At 38.5% G+C, this 21,929-nt stretch overlaps 1 protein-coding gene and 1 long non-coding RNA gene across 2 annotated transcripts; both read right to left on the reverse strand.

The window, feature by feature from the left end:
- Positions 1-445: 445 nt before the first annotated feature.
- Positions 446-2,666, reverse strand: LOC122973434 (small subunit processome component 20 homolog). Its single transcript, XM_044340935.1, has 4 exons — positions 2,524-2,666; positions 1,556-1,570; positions 1,333-1,416; positions 446-1,224 (listed from the first exon to the last, which is right to left on the reverse strand). The coding sequence occupies exons 1-4, from the start codon at positions 2,536-2,538 to the stop codon at positions 1,081-1,083; spliced, it is 258 nt and encodes an 85-aa protein (XP_044196870.1). The 5' UTR covers positions 2,539-2,666; the 3' UTR covers positions 446-1,080.
- Positions 2,667-20,485: 17,819 nt separating this feature from the next.
- LOC122973550 lies at positions 20,486-21,929 on the reverse strand. The gene is made up of 3 exons (XR_006400074.1): positions 21,749-21,929; positions 20,733-21,086; positions 20,486-20,506 (listed from the first exon to the last, which is right to left on the reverse strand). It is a non-coding gene; the product is annotated as an uncharacterized LOC122973550 (long non-coding RNA).

The raw sequence follows: 21,929 nt of genomic DNA on the forward strand, positions 1-21,929 counted from the left end.
TTCAGGAGTTTGGAGGCTTCATACAAAACAGATCTATGAACGGTAAAGACTTACTCTCTATAGCAACATGATGAAGTGAGCTTTAAAGTGGCTATAATCAATATTTTTACATTGCCAATGGATCACATTAGTGCTGCAACTAACAATTATTTTCACCATCCAGTAATCTGTTGATTATTGTCTCAATTAATTGATTAGTTGTTTGGTCCATAAAATGTCAGAAAATGGTGAAACATCTTAATCACTGTTTCCCAAAGTCCAAGATGACGTTTTCATGTTGCTCTGTGTTTACTGGATTTGTAAATAAGCAACCATATTAACTCTGAAAGAGAGAATATTGATGCATCTTCAGCTTGTTTCTGCTGCCCCCTGGTGGCCAAAAACAATCAGTGAATGTAAACTCAAAAATGTCCTGAAACTTTTCTTTTTCTTTCTTGCAGGTGCATGAGGGAGGAGACGATCATGTTCACCTCCGTGTTTACAAAAAACTCCCCTGTAATGGAAGAGACCTGGAGCTGAGTGATATGCAGCAATCAAAGAGCCACCACGACCCGATCGAGTACTTCTAATAGGATCACAAACCCAGCAAAGCATCCCACCAGTGCCTACAGGCTGCAGTCTCATTGTAATCAATCATTATCAAAATGTTCTGCTTCTTTTATCCTGGCTCATTATATAAAAACTTAAATGTCTTGTTCTCTAAATTTGTACTTGCGTTAGAAAACTGTGTGTTTTAATGTTGTAGGCGGTGCTGAAAGTACATCTCACAAATTTGAAATCCTTGAAGATCCCTTCCAGACATGTTTTAAGACAAATAAAAATACTCTGCTTGTAACAATAATGTGTGTTCTGATATGGTTTTTATACAAAGTAAGTATAATTAACAGTTTAAAATCCTTAAAATGGCATCTCCTCCTTCTCTCTCATTAAAAGATCCAGACTGGTTGATGAAGCCACACCCAGCAGTGAGGGTACCGCAGGTGGGCTTCAATGTGACCTAAAGGTGTTTACATAAATTGAAAAAAAGAGGATGAGTGTGTGAGAAATGTAGGTGTATGTACGTGACAGAGAGGTGGTGTGTCAGTCTTTACATCTAATACGACAGAGTGTGTTGTGAGGCTTGCTGAGCTCCAGCAGGCTGCAGTATTTGTTCAGTTTGGTGATGAGTGTCAGATAACTGAACAACAGCTGGTCTGCTCCTTTCTCATCCTGCTCCTCCTGGATCTGACAATTTTCATGTTACAAAGATGCTCCTTTTTAAGCAAAAAATGTTATCATTTTCATTTATTCTACATCACAACAACAAAAGTAGATGTTAAAGTCTTGACTCACATCTTCTCCAGCTGCAGGTCGTCCATGTGAGGGGCAAACCTCAAACGATGTTACTTTGGTTTTCTTCAGACTCAGGTGGAGCAGCTGAGGAATAGAGAGACCATAATGTAAAATAGTAAATAATAGTAGAGATAATTCTGTGCAATTACCTAATTGCCACAAATTGATGCTAATAAAAATACTATGTGGCATTATTGAGGCTTGAGTGTTCATGCATGTGTACCTTAAGGCCTGCGTCTGTGATAAGTTAAAAGAATGATGCACTAAAAGGGCCATACAAGCTTAAAAAGGACAGTACACTTAAAATGCTGTGATAAGGTTAAAAAGATCATAGTCATGAGAAACAATTTATAAGATGTGTTTAAAATGGGTTAAAAAAAAGTAGGAATTCATTATGTCAAAAGAGGTTAAAATTTTAAAAGGTCTTTAATTAATTCATTGTTCATTTCATCCTTTATTGTCAGAGGTTCAGCCATAATGGTATTATCAGTGATCCGCAAAGTAGTCTTAATCTACTAGCGTGAGATCGATTGCTTTTGTCTCCACCCACGTATCCAGGGGAACTCGCGGTGTTTTTCTTCATTCGAGTAAACGCTCTCACTGAAGAAATCACTCGTATCACTCTTGTGATTATTTCTCCCCGTTTCAGGTATGTTGTCGGCATTTGACACTATTAAGGTGGTTGTAATAAATTTTCTAATATGTTTGAGTGTCAAGTGAATGTATGTGTAACATTTCAAGTGAGTTAAAGTAAAGTTTGCCGAATATGGTAAAGTGTCTGGCGAGCTAGCTCCCGCTTGTTAGCAGAGTTCAACCCGTAACTACGCCAATTGCTTCCGCCATTTTGTGAATCCAATTGTCTACATATGCAGATGTATTTTACACAGTTTTTCTATATTGTCTATTTAGTAACTTTTACAAGGTTATGAGAGGTTACTGAGTTACAGCAGTATATTATTTACCAGTAACAGTAGAGAGAATAGGAATTATGTCTCAAAGAAATACTGTATATTTGTGTAACTTGAATAGGGTATGTATGCTACTGTAACCAGCCTGTTAAGCAGGGTAGCCTATGTTTATTTGTAGATTGTGTATATGTTCAATTATTCATTCGAGTAAACGCTCTCACTGAAGAAATCACTCGTATCACTCTTGTGATTATTTCTCCCCGTTTCAGGGGCGTAACACGTCCACTAGGAAGTGCATGTTGGTCGGGCTGCTGACTGGAGATTTCTTATCCCTCTCTTTGGGGTCGGGCAGGAGCAGGCAGCTGGGAGGGGGCAGTCGGGAGTCTGAGGGACACTGAGCTGATGCTTTTTCTCCACAAACAAACACACACAGTATCATAATTAATTATATTTAAATTTGTAGGAATGTAATGTTTAAATAAATTGCTGTTAAGGGAATTTGCAAAATGAACAATGTAATGAACATTTTTATGAAAAGCTTTATCATATAACAATAGGGGTCCTTGTATCATCTAGGGATGTGCCTGCCCTCACGAAAAAAAACACATGTGAGTTATCACATGTGAAAACTCACGTGTTTTCACATGTGAAATATTCAGGGGCATATGTTTCAGACATTTCACAAGTGATGCATTCAAGGGCACATGTGGTTTTCGGACATTTTATGTGTGCAGCATTCAAGGGCACATGTGGCAACACTCACAATGGATTTGTGAATGTTTATCCAGACTTCATCACATGTGATATAGTCTGGATAAACATAAAACACAAATCAACTGAGAACATTAAGTACATTAACAACAATAACATTAAGTAAACAATAGGTATAACATAAAGTAAACAATAGGTATAACATTAAGTAAACAATAGGTATAACAAAGTAAACAATAGGTATAACATAAAGTAAACAATAGGTATAACATAAAGTAAACAATAGGTATAACATTAAGTAAACAATAGGTATAACAAAGTAAACAATAGGTATAACATAAAGTAAACAATAGGTATAACATAAAGTAAACAATAGGTATAACATTAAGTAAACAATAGGTATAACATTTCAAGGATACAACATTGCCAGATGTAACTGAGTCACTGACTCAGTGGCAACATTATACTTCCTGCTTGCATCCCCCAAAGCATTTTGAAGGACTGTATTTGCTAAACTCAGAGAATAAAAGAATAACAAGGAGTGACATAATCCATTAACACTTCTTCAACATTGTTTTTATATCCCTTGAACACTGACACTCTCCTCTCTCTTCATTCATATACAGATATTTAGTGTTCTCAAAATGTGTGGACATACAGGCAAAAACACCCAAAAAACATTTAAAATTGCATAGACCATTTATTTGAAAACAGCCATACAACATGCAAAATAATGGCATTCTAGTAAAAGTAAAACAATATCCTTAGATTAAAACTGTAAAATATAAAACTGTAACTCCTTCCGGCACTCATGTAGTCACTCCTCTTCATTCCTGGTGGGGTTTTAATACTGAACACTTGAGTGACCCTTCTCACCAGGCAAATCAATGTTTGTACACTGTTTTATTTTGGATCCTGATGAACTTGTTAAAACTAATTAGGCTTTAAAGGATTAATCTATATTTTTTATTGTCAACAAATCCCATGAAAAGAACACAACCAAAAACATAAAAATGTGTTAGTCCATCTTTTAATACTTTTCCACTGCAGTTTTTAGCAAACATTGAGTGTTGAGTGTGTGTGAGCCACACCGCTGCACTGGGTGACATGTTCCTTCATTATGAAGAGTTTGGAGCCGTTTCTAAACAAAGTAACGTGACCAAACTCTCCATGATGAAGGAACACACCGTGTGTGGCTCACTGACGTGTTTTTAATAGTTTTTGGATAACAACAGAGGAATAAGATATATCAGGCTTGGATACACACACAATACTTGTTAGTAGATCAGTTCATTGTTGGTTTTGGGATTTGCTTCTTATTTGGCAATAAGAAAAATAGTTAATAAAACAGCCAACAATAAAATGTATCACATCTCCCAAGATTATGTTCTTATCATATTTTATTATAATATTATTAATGTCAGCTGAAGAGTCAGTCACACTGGACGGCAGTAGAGGAGGTTGTTTAGTCGACTTCAGTAACTATAAACGAGTCGCTCCGCCGTCCGTTTCCATTACCCTTCTCTATTTTAACTACAGTTCGTTTTGTAGCTAGGTAACTTTTATACAAAAGTAGGTTTGTAAAGGTTTACAGCCTGCCAAGGTGCCAAGGTATTCACCACAATCTGCTCCTCAGTCCCTCTCTTCAACCGTTCTCTCATCCCCAGCCCTCTGCAGTGTCTCTGTCCCTTTCTCCTGCCTCTGCTCACTTCTTCCAGGTCATTTACTTTTCTTGCCAGCCTCTAGCTGTCCACCACATGCCCTCGGACTTTCCCTCCTTTTCTCATCACCTGACTGCCCCACCCATCCACACACCTGTTCCCACTTCTCATCAGTCCTGCATTCACTTGAGCTTTCCTGCCCATCTCCCTACCTGCACCTCATTCCCTAATCAACCTTAATCAATCCCTAATCAATCAGTACATCCCAAGTCTCTTATTTGATCTTTCCTCGCTCCTCAATCCTCACTTGAACCAGAAATTGTTCTGGTCTGCCATCTTGAAGGCCATCCCAAGTCTCCTATTTCTCCTCTGAGATGCAAGGAGCGAGGAGGAGTTACAGGTGAGGAAACACAAGAGCAGCCTTCATGGAAGTCTTTTACCAGCCGATACGCCTCCTTATTAGATATCAGCTATTGATTGGACACTGCAGCTGATCGGACTGATCTGATACATCACTGCAGTTTCATACCGAAGTGAAAACAGATAACAGAGTAAACTCAAATGTATCTCTCACTCCCAAGTTTTATATTTTATTCATCTAGTTAAAAATCTGTGTTAATTGTCAGTCTGATCAACAAAAGAATCATAAACAACTTTCTTCATTTATTAGAAAGATTTTTCTTTTCATGATCTGCTATTAAAGTCAGAGAGAGTCTGTCTGTCAGCAAGAAACAGTTTAAACACATTTATATTTGACATCATTTGTCATCATTTCCATTCAGTCACATCTGAGGCTGAAAATTCCTGAGCGTCTGGTTTGATATAAGTTAAATAATTTCATTTTTCCCTGAAACATTTAGCCCAATAAACCATTTCCAGTGTTCGAAAGACACCCTGATCATATTCTGGGTTATTAAATAATTAATTCAGTATCAGGATATCAATAAACAATGAATAAATAATATGAACACATTCTGCCAGTAAAAACGGTTCAGGACACAGTATAAACACAGAATGCTTCCAGAGTGTTTCCTCTGATGAGTTCAGTATTTAATCAAACCCCACTGTATGTAAGGTAATACCTCATGTTGATCTACAGCATCTCACATTATTTTGGAACGAAAGAAATCAATGACAAGTGGAACCAATGATGACACTGTGATTAAACCAAAAAAATCAACACAAATGAACAGATTAGATTTGTATTTATTTCATAACTGGTAAATAAATTCATATTCTGAAAAAATAAAGTTAAAAAACACTTTTTTTGTTTCAAGCTGAAACTTTCTGCACACTGTCGCCCTCTGCAGCAGTGAGAGGGAACTGAAATCATGTTTCAACTACAGAGTTGTTGTGGAAGCTTTCTGTTTATTGTATATCAGCCACTGCAATACCTGGATAATGTGACATTCAGCAAAGTGTGAAAGAACTGAGATTATGTTTGATGTGTGTAAATATACAGTATACTGCACAGGATGCTGATCAGGATTCTCTAAAAATGATTAATTACAGTATTTATACATTTGAAATAACATTTTGCATAACAGCTCTAATCCTAAATATCTGTAATATAACGAACTCTACAGAGAATAAAATAAGCTTGCATTAGTTCAGACAGAACACTCAGTAAATTATAAATCAATTGAGTCACACACACCACCTGACATTCAACTGATCTAAACAATCAATCGTGTTTGACACATCGACATGATTCAGTTCAAGCTGCCATCAGCACATTCTTCTCAAAGCTTCTGCTACATGCTGTTACTGACTGTCTGTGCTGCTCACTTCTACCTGCTGCTGCTGCTGAAAACTGAACATGAAAACGTCCACATCATCCTCTACAGCCTCTCTCTCCACTGTCATATTTCACTGTTGTACTACTTTCTGCTTCCATCAGGTGAGTCCAGCCTCTGGTTCAACTGCATCACAACAAAATCACATGAAATTTAGGTGAGTTACTTCTCATAACTGTAACTATGAATCTGATGTCGGCCTGTTTTTCTCCTTTCATGATGCTCCAACCTGACTGGACTTTACTCCACGTCTTCCTGCTCCTCTGTGTCTTCTGTCTGTGCTGCAGCGACGACCTTCAAGTCTGAGACGTTCTCATACATAAGAGAAGAGTCCAGCTGATGGAGAGAGATGACAATATAAGACTCAATGAGCCTCATTCATGCAATTTGCATACTGTCAGAATTTGAAGAATATTTTTTAATATTAATGCTTCAGAGTAAATTCTTTGATGACCTTTAAGGACTAAAACATTACATCTTTACATTAAAATTTGCTTTATGATTTCATGTTGATAATAAAATGTGTTCTATTGCATTTATAAGACAAATAATCATAACAATATTTCAGGGCAAGTTCTGTTAATAAGGTCTCTCTCTCACCGCTATAGTCTCTACAGGTTCATTCAGTTCAGTGGTGGAGCTCAGAGTTTTCTTCTTCCTGGATTGAATCCAACAAAAACAAGAAATATTTAATTAAATGACATTCATGACTAAAAGAATTTGAAAATGTTTTAATAAGAAAATAAAATGAGGGATGTTTTCTTTATTGTTTTACCTCATCCACAGACTCAAGAGAAGCAGAAGAATCAGCATCAGGACCACCAGAATCATCCTGATGAGATTCATTATAAACACCGATTTCCCTAAAGATTGAGACCGACAGAAGGGAGATATGGCTTATCAATAAATGCAATATACAGGTGTGTGTGCGTGTGTGTGTCTGAAGGTCAATGAGCATAATTTACCTGATCCAACAGTCAGATATAAGGTGGAGTTATGACGTCCTCTTCTGTTCTGGGCTTCACAGTAATAATTCCCACTGTGTTCAGGTCTGACATCAGTGATGGTGAAGATCTGTCCTGATGCTTTTGGTGAGTCTTCATTCTTCTTGTACCAGGTATAATTAGCTGCTGGGTTAGCATCACTGCTACAGGTCAGAGTCACTGAACTGCCCTCCACTATCTCACCAGAGGGACTCACTGACACAGAGGGAAGCTTTGGAGCATCTGGAGGAGATGTAACAAAATGAATGAAGTATAAAATGAGGAAGGGTTGCATTAGTACAACATGTTGTATTGGAGCTGCTCAGTGAACTACAGCAGCAGACTGAATGTGAAGCAGGCAGAGCTGAAGAAAGCAGACATGATCAGACAAATCCCTACTTAACAAGGTTGACAAGTCCATCAGCTGTATGTTTCTTTTTAAATAAGCTGTTTCACTCACATTTCACATCAATAAAGATGTATTCAGATGTCCTCTTCCCCAGCTGGTTCTCAGCTGTACAGTAATACTCTCCAGAGTCAGAGGACTGGATGGAGCTGAAGACAAGCTGTGGTTCTTTACTGAGAGGTTGAAGGTCTGGATTTACATTCTTCTTGTACCAGGTGTATTTAGCTGCTGGGTTAGCATCACTGCTACAGGTCAGATTCACTGAACTGCCCTCCACTATCTCACCAGAGGGACTCACTGACACAGAGGGAAGCTTTGGAGCATCTGGAGGAGAAAACATCAACACATTTAACATTTCATCCCCAGATGACAATAATTTTTCACATTTTAAGTGCTTCTTTAAATATTCAGTTGAAATATTGAATAACTGACAACAAAATGTAATAATCTAATATTTGGCTTTCAAACATGGCAAATATCTGACCAGTTATCACTCTTTAGCTGTTGTCAAACATCTGATGTTTGTCTTTATGGAAAGAATGTGGTCAGATTGAAAAAAAAAACAACATATGCGAATAAGTTACCTAGTAGATTCATGAAATGTTTGCAATTACAGTAAAATGAGAGCTAAATTACTCTGCTAAGTTGAGCAAGAAAAGTATGGTATCAAAGATGTATAACAGGAAATAAAATATAAATAATAAAAAAAATATAAATAATAATGATACATATAAACATATAAACTCACACTGAAGGAGAAGGAACATATGGCTTGAACGGCTAATGTTAGATAGCGATGCAGACTTGTTGATAAAATAAATACCAATTAATGCCGTTTACAGTATAAATACATTTAATGAATTGAAATGAGTAATAGTTTATATTCATGTATGTAGCAGCATGTGAACCTTTAGAGGTGGTTTACTGGCTGGACGTCTGATGGTTTGAATGTCATGAACAGCAGAGTAAATCTTTGTGTCAACAGTGACTGAAACAGCCTCTTCATCATCTACTGAGCTGCTCAGTGAACTAAAGCAGCAGACTGTAAATGTGAAGCAGGCAGAGCTAAGAGAGCCTGATCAGCAAAACATTTCACTGGTTACTAAAGCCTGAAAAAACTTGTCATCACTTATATGATACTTTTTAATGTAGGCTGTGTTTTACTCACATGTCACGTCTATAAAGATGGATTCAGATGTTATTTTCCCCAGTGTGTTTTCAGCTGTACAGTAATAATATCCAGAGTCAGAGGACTGGATGGAGCTGTAGACAAGCTGTCGGCCTTCAGAGATAACCTCATTATGTTGATATGTTCTCTTGAACCAGGTGTATTTAGCTGCTGGGTTAGCATCACTGCTACAAGTCAGAGTCACTGAACTGCCCTCCTTGATTTCACCAGAGGGACTCAGAGACACAGAGGGAACCTTCGGAGCATCTGTAAGAGAAAACATGAACATGTTTAACATTTCACTCTGAGATGAGGTCGAGTTTTCACAGTGGAACATGTTTAAATGGTTAATAGTTCCTTCATCAAACACAACCTTGGTTGTTGAACTTGATTTCCTCTTTTGCCAGCTTGTATTACAAACTACATGACGTCCTGTTACCTTGTATATAAGTTTTACACTTAGTAAGTGACACAGTAAACACACACTGAAGGAGAGAGGGAGAGCAGTAATCCTCATTTACTGTTATGTATGTTTTAAGGGAAAAAAGAGGGAAATTAAACATAAATATTTGTGAAATGTATTTTAAAGACTGGAGTGATGGCTCTGATTGAATATTTGATATTTTTTTAACACAAACTGTAAGCCAGAGTCTGTTTTTAAGTGGACTGTTGCTATTAAACAAAAGAAAATAAGAGAGGAAATATTTTAATTTTCACAGAGAGTAAAGACATGATGAATCTAGTTGTCAAACTCTTGGTAAAAGAGTTTTGTCTAATAGGCAGAATAAAATATTATTAAACTGTTAAAACTACTACTGCTAAAACTACTCTACAGTAACACAGAGCAGGTTGTATTGTTGTTGGGATACTGACAGCAGTAGAGGTCCTGTAGAGCTCAATGAGAAAAACATGGTGCCAATAACAAGCGAGGCAGTGGGGTCGCTCATATTAGAAATACATGAAGTCATTGTACAGAACTTTAGATAAAAGACTCCACAAGTTGCTCTTATGTTAGTGAAAGACTGAAGAAAACTCACAAACTGAAAGAGAGGGGGAATCCTTATGTCCTTTAACAGCACAGGAATAGCTGTCTCCAGAATTTAAGTAGACTGAATAAGAAGAAGATGTTTGACCCTTAATTTGCTGTCCATTCCTGTACCAGATGTAGGTAGAATGATCAGGTAGATGAACACTGCTGTGACACTTCAGCTCTGCCTTGGAAGGTTTTTGTATTGATCTGATCACCTGCACCTGGAGACCTGTATATGTGAAGATAGAACAGAAATACCATCTATGTTCAGACACACACAAACATTCACAGTACTATTTCCAAGACATTAACCATTTGAACTTACATTAAGTCTTCCAATGAAAATGTTACCTTTGACAGGCAAAGCAACTCCAGATGAACCGGTAAAGCTCCCTACAGGTTGATTTTAAGTAAAATCATTGAAAAACCTGTTTTTCAACAGCTGAACAACTTTGTGGCACTAAACAACTGTTTTGATGTCTCCCAGTCAGGATTTCGACCACACCACAGCAGAGACTGTTCTTGTTAAGGTCTTCAATGGCATTCACTTAAACACTGACAGTGGCAAAATTACACTATTAGTATTTTTTTACTTTGACTTTTATTTCTGAATGAAGCCTGGGTGAACACAGGAAAATAAAAGTCCAAAGACAAACTGTTTTCTTTGAATTTACAGTACAAAGAAACAGTTTTAGATGCTGTTTACAGTTAATCTCTCTGTGCACTGAGACAGAACATCGTACAGTCTGAAGGTGCAGTGAAGGAACAAGAATGTATTGAACCTGTGAACATTAATGCAGTTTTACTGAACAGGATGAGAAGAAGAAAATGAAGCATTAGAGAGTCTGTGCTTCTCTTGATTAGTTTCCTCTCTGTTAGTTCTTTGGTCAAGTTGCTGCTGAGTTAAGTGTGAAAACCACAGAGAAATGCAGAACATAAAGTATGGGAAACTTTTGAAAGCAGCTAAAATAAAATAGGTGACAATAAGTTTTCACAGGGAGGGGCAACTGTTATAACTGTAACAGCTAAAACAGTTGTCCAGCTCTACAGTACAGAGTGCAGAAATGACCAAACACATTTAAAACATCATGACGAGATGAAATTCTCAGTGCATTGCTGTACCATCATAGAACTATGTATATATGCATATGCATGTATAAAAATATATGATTCTTACAATCCATGGAGGGAGGGTGGACAAACCTTATTAGCTAGACACCCCCACCCCCACCACCCATGACACAGACACAGCTGAACATCTTAATATAATATTATTAAAGTGTTTTTGCCTTCATTCAACAGCTATAGTTTACACAGAAATAAACAGAAGTGAATGTTTGGTGTTGTAGAGTTTAAAAGTTATTCATCATACTGCATCACACATACATCAAACCTAGAAAAGTGCTGATCTGGGATATTTTATATTTACTTTCTTAAAATGACTTCATGCTGCTCTGAATAAGTGTGCTAAATGTCCTACAATGTAAATGTAGATATACAGTACCTGACACAGAGAGAAGGAAGACAACAAATCCACTCGCTGCTGCTGTTAAACTCATAGCTGCTCCTCTCATCTCTCTGTGAGGCTTCAGAGACAATAAAATACATCAAATAATGTAAAGAACATGTAATAATCATATCAGTAAACTATTCTACTTACATCAGAGGAGGACGTTGTCTGTTAAGATGCTCGTCCTCTGTGATCTGTGAGCAGAAGTCAGATATCAGGATGTTAAAACACTTGATTTCCTTCCTGTTTCTTAGTATTATGAATATTCATGAGGAGCCAAATGACAATAAACACATAAGTTCACACCAAGTTTTACCGTTTTCAAAAGACTTAATATAATCTATGTTAGAGAGAATAACAGACCAGTGTTTTGACCTCTTAAATAAAGAGAGAAGAGAAATAATGAGACATTTTTATTATCTTACTCTTATTAAGTGTGGGCACAGTTCAGTGTCTAAAGAAAAAACATGACGTGATGGATGTGTGACATTTGGTTTGATGCATCTCTTCACACTTCTAGTGCATGTTAAGACACTGAATACACCACCATGAGTTCAAAGAGATGTACTGCATCAGTATGGGATGTAAGAAGTCACATGCTGAGCACAATGTTTATTGTAAGTATTAAGAAACAAGTAAAAAGCAAAGTACATCAAAACATGATACAGAAATCTATGTGTAAATCAGATGACAAAATGTTTTACATCTGCAGTTGGAAACTCACTCATTCACAATCATTCTGACTGTAACACAGAGCACATCATCAGTGATGAAGCCTGAATCTGCAACACTGAAGCTTCACCACTAGAGGACAGTGAAACATCAGAGATACTGAATCACAACCCTGAAACAACATTTTACCATCAATCACTGATTGTTTAGACACATTTAAATGTACTTTTAGTACTTTTCACTTTTTATGATTGAGTTGCATCTTAATCTGTTTACTCTTGACATTAAACTCATTAAACATTACAGTACAATCCGCAGTCCTCCTTCTGTGCAAAAATGTATTTAAAAGTTTATTTGAAGCCATTATGAAGCTTCAGCCCTCAAAATTACTCATATTGAGTTAATATCTTTTGTTATTGTGTTTTTAGTGTTAAATTCCCTTTTTTTGTTACGATCCCTCCTCTGCAGCTGAACAGGAAAATACTGTCCATCGTGACACAAAGACGACATTTCTCACTAAAAACACTGTAACTGTAGAATATATACACTTTTTTGGACTAACTCAGATGTCTGAAGCCTCATATTATCTTCATATAAACTTTTGAATATATTTTTGGTCAAAACGAGGACTGTGGATTTTGTTCTCCATTAATTACATTGTAAGAGCATTTGGACGGGATCTTCTAATGGTCAGTATGAACAGGAGGAATGATGACAGTGAGCAACACCTGTTTCAATGTTCATATGGGCACCTGACTGTTGTTTTAAGACTTGAAAAAATGTGAACCCGCCCTTTAAAGCTGAAACTTTCTGCACATTGTCGCCCTCTGCAGCAGTGAAAGGGAACTGAAATTAAGTTTCTAATTACAGTTTTTGTGGAAACTGGCTGTTTATTCAGCCACAGTGATACCTGGATAATGTGACATTCTGCCAAGTGTGATAGAACCGAGATTATGTTTGAATTTGATGTGTGAAAATATACAGTTTACTGCACATGGTGTGAATGTGATGCTTCCAGTTTGATGTCTCTGTTCTGAACAGACTTAATGAGCTTTGTGAGCCAGGACAGGTGCAAACCAGGAAGCCAATCAGGATTCTTCAAAAGTGATTTATTATGTATACATTTAAATAACATCTTGCATAACAGCTCTAATCCTAAATATCTGTAATATAAAAAAGTACAAAGGAGTAAAGTACAATAATATAGCCTGTATTATGTCAGACAGAACACTCAATATACATAAACACAATTATGAGTCACACACACCTGCTGCTACTGAAAACTGAACATGAAAACATCCACATCATCCTCTACAGCCTCTCTCTCCACTGTCATATTTCACTGTTGTACTACTTTCTGCTTCCATCAGGTGAGTCCAGCCTCTGCTTCAACTGCATCACAACAAAATCACATGACATTTAGGTGAGTTACTTCTCATAACTGTAACTATGAATCTGATGTCGGCCTGTTTTCTTTCTCTTAGTGTCTTATTCTCCATTTTTGCACAATTTACACTTGAGAAAGAATCTTAGACATTGTAGTAAAAAGCTTAATGCTGTTTAAACCTACTTTCAGATATGTGAAAAAAGGGCGATATCACCACTTTTTACCCATCCAGACCACATTAGACCAGGTCCAGATCAAAAACATATGTAAAAGTTTATCTGATGCTAAAATGAAAAGGAAACTGAACTACATTTCCTAAACTACTTTTAGGACTGTCAGACCATTTGCCATGGAGAACCACAGTCTGGAGGTTTTTATTCCAACTAAAGACTCCACATATTGATGAGCACTCCTTCAAGTAGAGGGGAGGAACTCAGTGAGACTGACTGGGTGGAAAGTAAACCTGCAGACTGTTGGCTCTCTATGGCAAGAAGGTTGGACACCCTGACATAGACTCTCTCATCAAGTTAAGAGAAAAAGGATCACAGTACCAACATGTTTTTGTGGAACAGTATGAAGGACAAGCTGCAACTGATTTACTGCAACCACTGTCACAATAAGTGACTCATCTCTCCAATTACAACATTTTTATTTAAGACAAAACATCAAAGAACAAGGACATATGTGATTACATGGTGTTGAGATGATGATATAGAACAAAAACTGGCTGTAATAATATGTATAAAGAAAGCAGCAACATAGACAATTGTAATGTTACAGTAAGGCAGGAGAAATAATTCACAAGATGAATGTTAGAATACTGACATTAAATCAGGTTGTTATAATGAAACTGGAAGATATACTGTAAATACAGAAAGGACAGTGGAAATGATCTGTTATCAATAAAATATAACTCTTTACTCACATCTAGTGGCAGCAGTTTGAAATTACAAGTAGATTAGTGAACGCATGTTCTCTCTCTTTCTCTCCAGTGTGTTTTATTTTAAATATCTTACTCATTACAAGCTCACCACTTGTTGGCTAACTGATACACTACTCCTGAGATTTGTCCAAAGCTGCAAGTTGAAGTTAGCAGGTTTTACAATCAAAGTTTTGTTGAACTCACCAGGATCACCTTCACTACTTACATCTTTATAGAGTCTGTAAGGTTAGCATACATGTGAGAGTAAAGACATAATAAATATGGTGAGGCTGTCTAGCACTGATGATACATCCCAACAGTGTACTACTGTTGAGAAGGATCCTTAATGAAATCAATGGAGCTAGGTCTGACTGGAATTTTACATCAGCAGCAAAATAACAAGCTTAACTGTCCATTTAAATTGATCTAAAATATATATTCGTCTCTATGATAATTTTTTTGGAGGAGTCCATCCTGAGATCTATGTTTTAAAATTCAATAGTGACCTGCTTAAATAAAAATGAAAATAAATCTCTGCACACCTGAATATGCGACAGGTGTGTTGGAGGAAGGTGCAACTTGAAAACAATGAGAAGAACTCCTGCACACTGTGTCATGCCCTCCACTTCTGCCTCCTCCTCCTCCTCCTCCTCCTCCTCCTCCTCCTCCTAGCCTGTTGTGTGTGTGTGTCTCTCTCTCCCCCTTGTCTGTGCCTGAGTCAGGTAACCAGCTGCTTTCCATCAGTAGTCCTGCATAAACATCTGGTTCAACCTCCAACTCACCGCCAGATCGTGGACTCTGTTTACCACAGTCAGTCGCGATTCTAGCCTCCAAAACATACTACGGTTCAGTTGTTAACGGCATCACTACTACCTGTTTTCACTGTGCCTACAGTTTTGCCTTCACCTGACTCCCACCCTTGTCTCCAGCCTTCCTGCCTCGTCTGCTCGGCACATCCCTCTGCTTGGCTCCCCTCAGCTTTCCCCCTGCCCAGCTTCACGTCAGCCCAATCCCACCTGACTGGCTCCCCTCTCCATTCCCTCTGCTCAGCTTCATGCCCTGCCTGAGCCCCAGTCTCCCAGCTACCACTTTGCAATAAATTATCTACCAACACTGCTTGCTGCCTCCTGCCTCAGTGTCCTGCACTTGGGTTCGCTAGCCTAACCATAAACACTGTCTCACTCACTGCTGGAATATTTATTAAATCACAACGTTTCAGAGAGATCCGAGTTGCACCTTCCTCCATGTCCTATTCAGACATATTCTTTAATTTTTTAAACTTTTTATTGAAGCAGGTATCCACTGAATTTTAAAATATAGATCTATGTGCGGACCTCTCCAAGAAAGCATCATAGAGACAATATATTTTAGAGCAATTTAAATGTTCAGTTTAATTTTTACTGTTGAAGTAAAGGCATTTATCACTGATGAAGATCAGACAGTTGTAATTTAATAAATATTCCAGCAGTAAGCGAGACAGTGTGCAGGAGTTCTCCTTATTGTCTTCAAAAATGACAAAAAAAAAAACAAAACAAAACACGAGATTACTCATGTATTCATGGGGTTTTGTTGACTGTGCTGTACAGTACAGCTGGATCTTCTTCAGTTTCCTGACCTCTGGTTCTGAGAAGAACATAAAAAAATGAATCAGGTGATTGTGAAGATATGGTATTAAATTATACAAACAGTCATAATAAAGATGTAACAGACAAATGTAAGAAAAGAAAAACTGAAATAAAAGTGTTGCTACTATGTTCCTGTGTGAAGAGCTGCTCACCTCGGGGAAGTACCGGCTCTGTTAAATGTGACAGCAGCGTACTGGACAACCTCTTGTTCCTCCATGTGTCTGTGGGGCTGAGCTGATCTGATGTTGGCGTAGAGAGGATCTGCCTGGTTGTTGGAGAAGTGCACGCTGGTGTACAGAGGGTTATCTTGCCCCTCCGGCTGTGTCTGGAGGGTGATAGAAATGAAGAAAGTGTTGGTTTGTGTGAAGAAGGATTGTTAAGAAACAACATTAAGTGCTTGACAGTCAGATGAGTTTTCTAGTTGCACTTTAAGATAGTGACTGTGGAAGTGTGGAACCAGGATAGAATAGTATAACTCTCCCTCCTCACCCTCTCTCTGTTGTCTGGTCTCTCCTCAGCCTCAGACCATTGATTGGAGGCTCTCTTTTTCCTGGTTAGAAGAATTCATTAAAAACACAAATGACTGAATTCTGATCAATGATATAATGAAACAGAAGTGCTTACCTCATCCACAGGAAGACAGAGAGGATGATGATAGACAGGAGAACAGCAGTTGTTACTCCAGCAGCTATTGATTTTCCTGCTCCTGGAGAACAGCGATCAAAAGAAAACACTGACAGTTAATCAGGGTATTACAGCATGTTTGGCTCCAATGTTTCAGTCAATATATGTATATTCAATTCTCTTCATTTTAAACTCTAACAGCTCTTTTCTGTTTAGAATATATTTTATATATTTTTATTGTAAATTATTTATGATTACTTGACTTGTGGTGCTTGTATTCTCTCTTAACTTGTATAGTTATAGATTGTTACGCACCACAACACCAAGACAAATTCCTTGAATGTGCAAACCTACTTGGCAATAATAATAATAATAATAATAACAACAACAACAACAATAACAATATGTAGGGATGCACGATATTATCAGCATGTCATCGGTATCGGCCGATAAAAGCTCTAAAATGAAATATCGGCATCAGCGAATTCTTCCGATTACTAGAGGCCGATATGTCGCCTTTTCCTCCACCACCTGACTATGCTTCCCTGAACAGATTGTGTCACCCTGATGGTTCCGGTGATTCCTCTGCAGACTCCACTTCACTCAGCTGCCCGTTAGACTAGCTGCTTCTTCCCACTTTAATCTGAAGAACAAACTGGGGCTCAGTGCTCCGATAGGATCCACATGGAGAGTCGGGGCTAACGTTAGCTAAGAGGAGAGCGGAGCGTTAGCCGCAGCATGACCGGTGGGAAGCACAGCCAGCTAGCCTCCGCTCGCCTCTAAGCTAACGTTAGCCTCGGCTCTCTATGAGGATACAACCAGAGCACCGAGCCCCGGTTTGTTATTCAGATTAAAGTGGGAAGAAGCAGCTGGTCTGACGGGCAGCTGAGTGAAGTGAAGCCTGCGGAGGAAACACTGGGACCTTTAGAGTGACACACAAAACATTAGTCTCAAACTTGGAGCTGTTAATCATCATCTGGACTGTGTCACTCTCAGGTGAACAAGAGGCACACAGGAGGTCACAACGTCATAAGAAACAGATACACTCCAGACCTGCATGGGCTCCACTTTGATATTCTGTTCTCCAGTATAATTAACAGGACAGAAGCCTTCGGCCACATTAGATATGCTGAACCTGATCCCAACAATACAGACAGAACTCAAGAGGGAACAAATAGCTCTTAAACACTGATGACTGCACTCCATACTGCAGCAGCAGGTTTGTTTCTGGATCTTGATATCAGCTTTCCCACATTCATTCTTCTCACCAGACACTGTAGAGTTTCACAACAAGGGTTTGGTACAGATGGAGGTCAAAGATATCCCCCCTCACCCCCTGCATCACGCCAGATGTGTAATGAGTCCTAGTGCAGTGTGTGTGTAGCTGAATGGAAAAACTTACCTGCCACAACAGTCAGATATAAGGTGGAGTTATGACGTCCTCTTCTGTTCTGGGCTTCACAGTAATAATTCCCACTGTGTTCAGGTCTGACATCAGTGATGGTGAAGATCTGTCCTGATGCTTTTGGTGAGTCTTCATTCTCCTTGTACCAGGTATAATTAGCTGCTGGGTTAGCATCACTGCTACAGGTCAGATTCACTGAACTGCCCTCCACTATCTCACCAGAGGGACTCACTGACACAGAGGGAAGCTTTGGAGCATCTGGAGGAGATGTATCAAAATAAATGAAGTATAAAATGAGGAAGGGTTGCATTAGTACAACATGTTGTATTGGAGCTGCTCAGTGAACTACAGCAGCAGACTGAATGTGAAGCAGGCAGAGCTGAAGAAAGCAGACATGATCAGACAAATCTCTACTTAACAAGGTTGACAAGTCCATCAGCTGTATGTTTCTTTTTAAATAAGATGTTTCACTCACATTTCACATCAATAAAGATGTATTCAGATGTCCTCTTCCCCAGCTGGTTCTCAGCTGTACAGTGATACTCTCCAGAGTCAGAGGACTGGATGGAGCTGAAGACAAGCTGTGGTTCTTTACTGAGAGGTTGAAGGTCTGGATTTACATTCTTCTTGTACCAGGTGTATTTAGCTGCTGGGTTAGCATCACTGCTACAGGTCAGAGTCACTGAACTGCCCTCAATGATTTCACCAGAGGGACTCACTGACACAGAGGGAAGCTTTGGTGCATCTGGAGAACAATATTTGTAGTATAGAGGCAGATTTCATTAATGTTGATATGATTTAAAGGATTTTTGCATCATGAAAAATAGAACAGACCTGTGCGACTTACACTGGACATCTATAAATAGAGCTGTAGAGTTAAACTGTCCATATTGATTCTCAGACTTGCAGTAGTAGAACCCTCTATCCTCAGAGCTGATGGAGGTGAAATGATAACTTCCCCCTGGTTCTTGAGACAGTGTTTGACTCTCCCTGTACCAGGTATAATTAGCTGCTGGGTTAGCATCACTGCTACAGGTCAGATTCACTGAACTGCCCTCCACTATCTCACCAGAGGGACTCACTGACACAGAGGGAAGCTTTGGAGCATCTGGAGGACAATATGTATAAAGACACATTCTATTAATGTTGATTTGCATGAGCTGAAGGATTTTTGCATCATGAAAAATAGAACAGACTTGTGTGACTTACACTGGACATCTATAAATAGAGCTGTAGAGTTAAACTGTCCATATTGATTCTCAGACTTGCAGTAGTAGATCCCTCTATCTTCAGAGCTGATGGAGGTGAAATGATAACTTCCCCCTGGTTCTTGAGACAGTGTCTGATTCTCCTTGTACCAGGTATAATTAGCTGCTGGGTTAGCATCACTGCTACAGGTCAGATTCACTGAACTGCCCTTTACTATCTCACCAGAGGGACTCACTGACACAGAGGGAAGCGTTGGAGCATCTGGAGGAGATGTATCAAAATGAATTAAGTATAAAATGAGGAAGGGTTGCATTAGTACAACATGTTGTATTGGAGCTGCTCAGTGAACTACAGCAGCAGACTGAATGTGAAGCAGGCAGAGCTGAAGAAAACAGACATGATAAGACAAATCTCTACTTAACAAGGTTGACAAGTCCATCAGCTGCGTGTTTCCTTTTAAATAAGCTGTTTCACTCACATTTCACATCAATAAAGATGTATTCAGATGTCCTCTTCCCCAGCTGGTTCTCAGCTGTACAGTAATACTCTCCAGAGTCAGAGGACTGGATGGAGCTGAAGACAAGCTGTGGTTCTTTACTGAGAGGTTGAAGGTCTGGATTTACATTCTTCTTGTACCAGGTGTATATAGCTGGTGGGTTAGCATCACTGCTACAGGTCAGAGTCACTGAACTGCCCTCCACTATCTCACCAGAGGGACTCACTGACACAGAGGGAAGCTTTGGAGCATCTGGAGGAGAAAACATAGCTGGTCAATAGGTTAATTAACTGACACAATGTAAGAAGCAAATGTTAGACACAAAGTGAGGAGTGAAAGTTGATTTCCTTGTTGCTGCTCATATTAAAATCAACTGTCTGTTACCTTGGATACATTCTGACATTGTGTTAGTGACATATTTAGGTAAACTCACACACTGAAGGAGAGCGGTAATCCTCATGTCCTTTCAAAGCACAGGAGACGTTGTCACCAGGATTAAACTGCCCTGAATAAAGAGAAGTTTCCTCCTTCATAACTTTCTGTCCGTTCTTGAACCAGACGTAAGAAATACGACCTGCTGGACTGCAGCTGCTGAGACATTTCAGCTCTGCCTCGGTATAAGACTGATGGACTGTTATTATGATCACCTGCACCTGGAGAGCTGGATATGTGAGGAAGGATCAAAAATGTCATTTGTTACCAGTAAAATACTCACGTACAGTCAAAATAACCTTTGTAGTTCTTGTGGGTGAAATAATTTGGGATCATCCGATCAAAAGTGTAAATGGGGGAAAGTACTCAATATAATCCAATCAATATTTTTGTGAAACTCTTCAACAGTAACTATTCAGCACTTTCACTAGTCATCAGTTTGTGTTCATCAGTACCTGTGACAGTCAGAGTTGTTCCAGGTAAACTACTCCTCCATTCAAAGCTTTGTGTTTTGAATGTGAAGTGATACTGGGCTGAATCGCTCTCTCTCAGGTCAGAGATTCTCAGAGTGGAGCGTCCTCCCTCTGTTTTAAGGAGCTGAACACGACCTGCATACTGGGAGTCTTCACTAAGGCCCTCAGGCTGTGAGGGATTCTGCCACTGATGACTACGTTCAGGACTGAACCAGAATGTTGATGTGATATATTCATAACTGCTGTATAAGCAGGAAATGTCCACTGATGAGCCTCTGGAGGCACAGATGCTTCTGTCAGTGTAAATCACTCTGTGGCAGGATTGAGGAAAGATACCTGGAAGATCAAATTCATTTAAAACAGCACTATTATTATAGTACTATTGTACCTATTGTTATAGTAATAATCCTATACAAGGCTCAACAGGAAATCTTCATGCTGCTTCACCCAAATCACAAAAAACATATTTTCTCTTTTATTTGTGGTGTTTATCCATGAAGATATCTGTGGTTTCATTTTTCATTTTTTGAGATGCTGTTTCTGGTAAGACACAAATATCCATACTTTTTTAAATATAAGTTTTCAAAGCTTTAAGCAGTGTAAACAATGTTTAATTCACTTTCATTGTATTGGAATGGCAGCAGACTTTTCCAGGACTAATATCTCAAAATTTGGGCAAATGAAACTGTAAAATGAAACTGTAACTATTCACGTGGTTAAAAAAGGAGCAAGTCAGAAAATATGTTTTTTGTATTTTGAGTGAATTAACTCTTTAAATGTAAGTTCTTCATTTACATTTATTTTGCAGTTAACACAGTGAATAAGATATAAGAGTACAGCATGTCTAAAGTCTCATGGGACTGTGGTTTGGTTTTGATCCACTTCTATGCAATGTTTGTAACACATGCTGCCCCAGAAACATGTACATACAAGGTGTAGTACAATAGTTTAACCACTAGATGTGGTTTTGTTAGTGGGAGACTGTGTTGTAAACTCACACACTGAAGGAGCAGGATGATGCTCAAATCCTTTTACAGCACAGGAATAGCTGTCTGCAGGAGAAAAGTACTTTTTATAAGTAGAAGATGTTACATCCTGAATTTTCTGTCCATTCTTGTACCAGATGAAGGAAGAACGATCAGGTAGACGACAACTGCTGTGACACGTCAGCTCTCTCCA

Source organism: Thunnus albacares, chromosome 3 (assembly GCF_914725855.1).
Source record: "Thunnus albacares chromosome 3, fThuAlb1.1, whole genome shotgun sequence".
NCBI classification, from domain to species: domain Eukaryota; kingdom Metazoa; phylum Chordata; class Actinopteri; order Scombriformes; family Scombridae; genus Thunnus; species Thunnus albacares.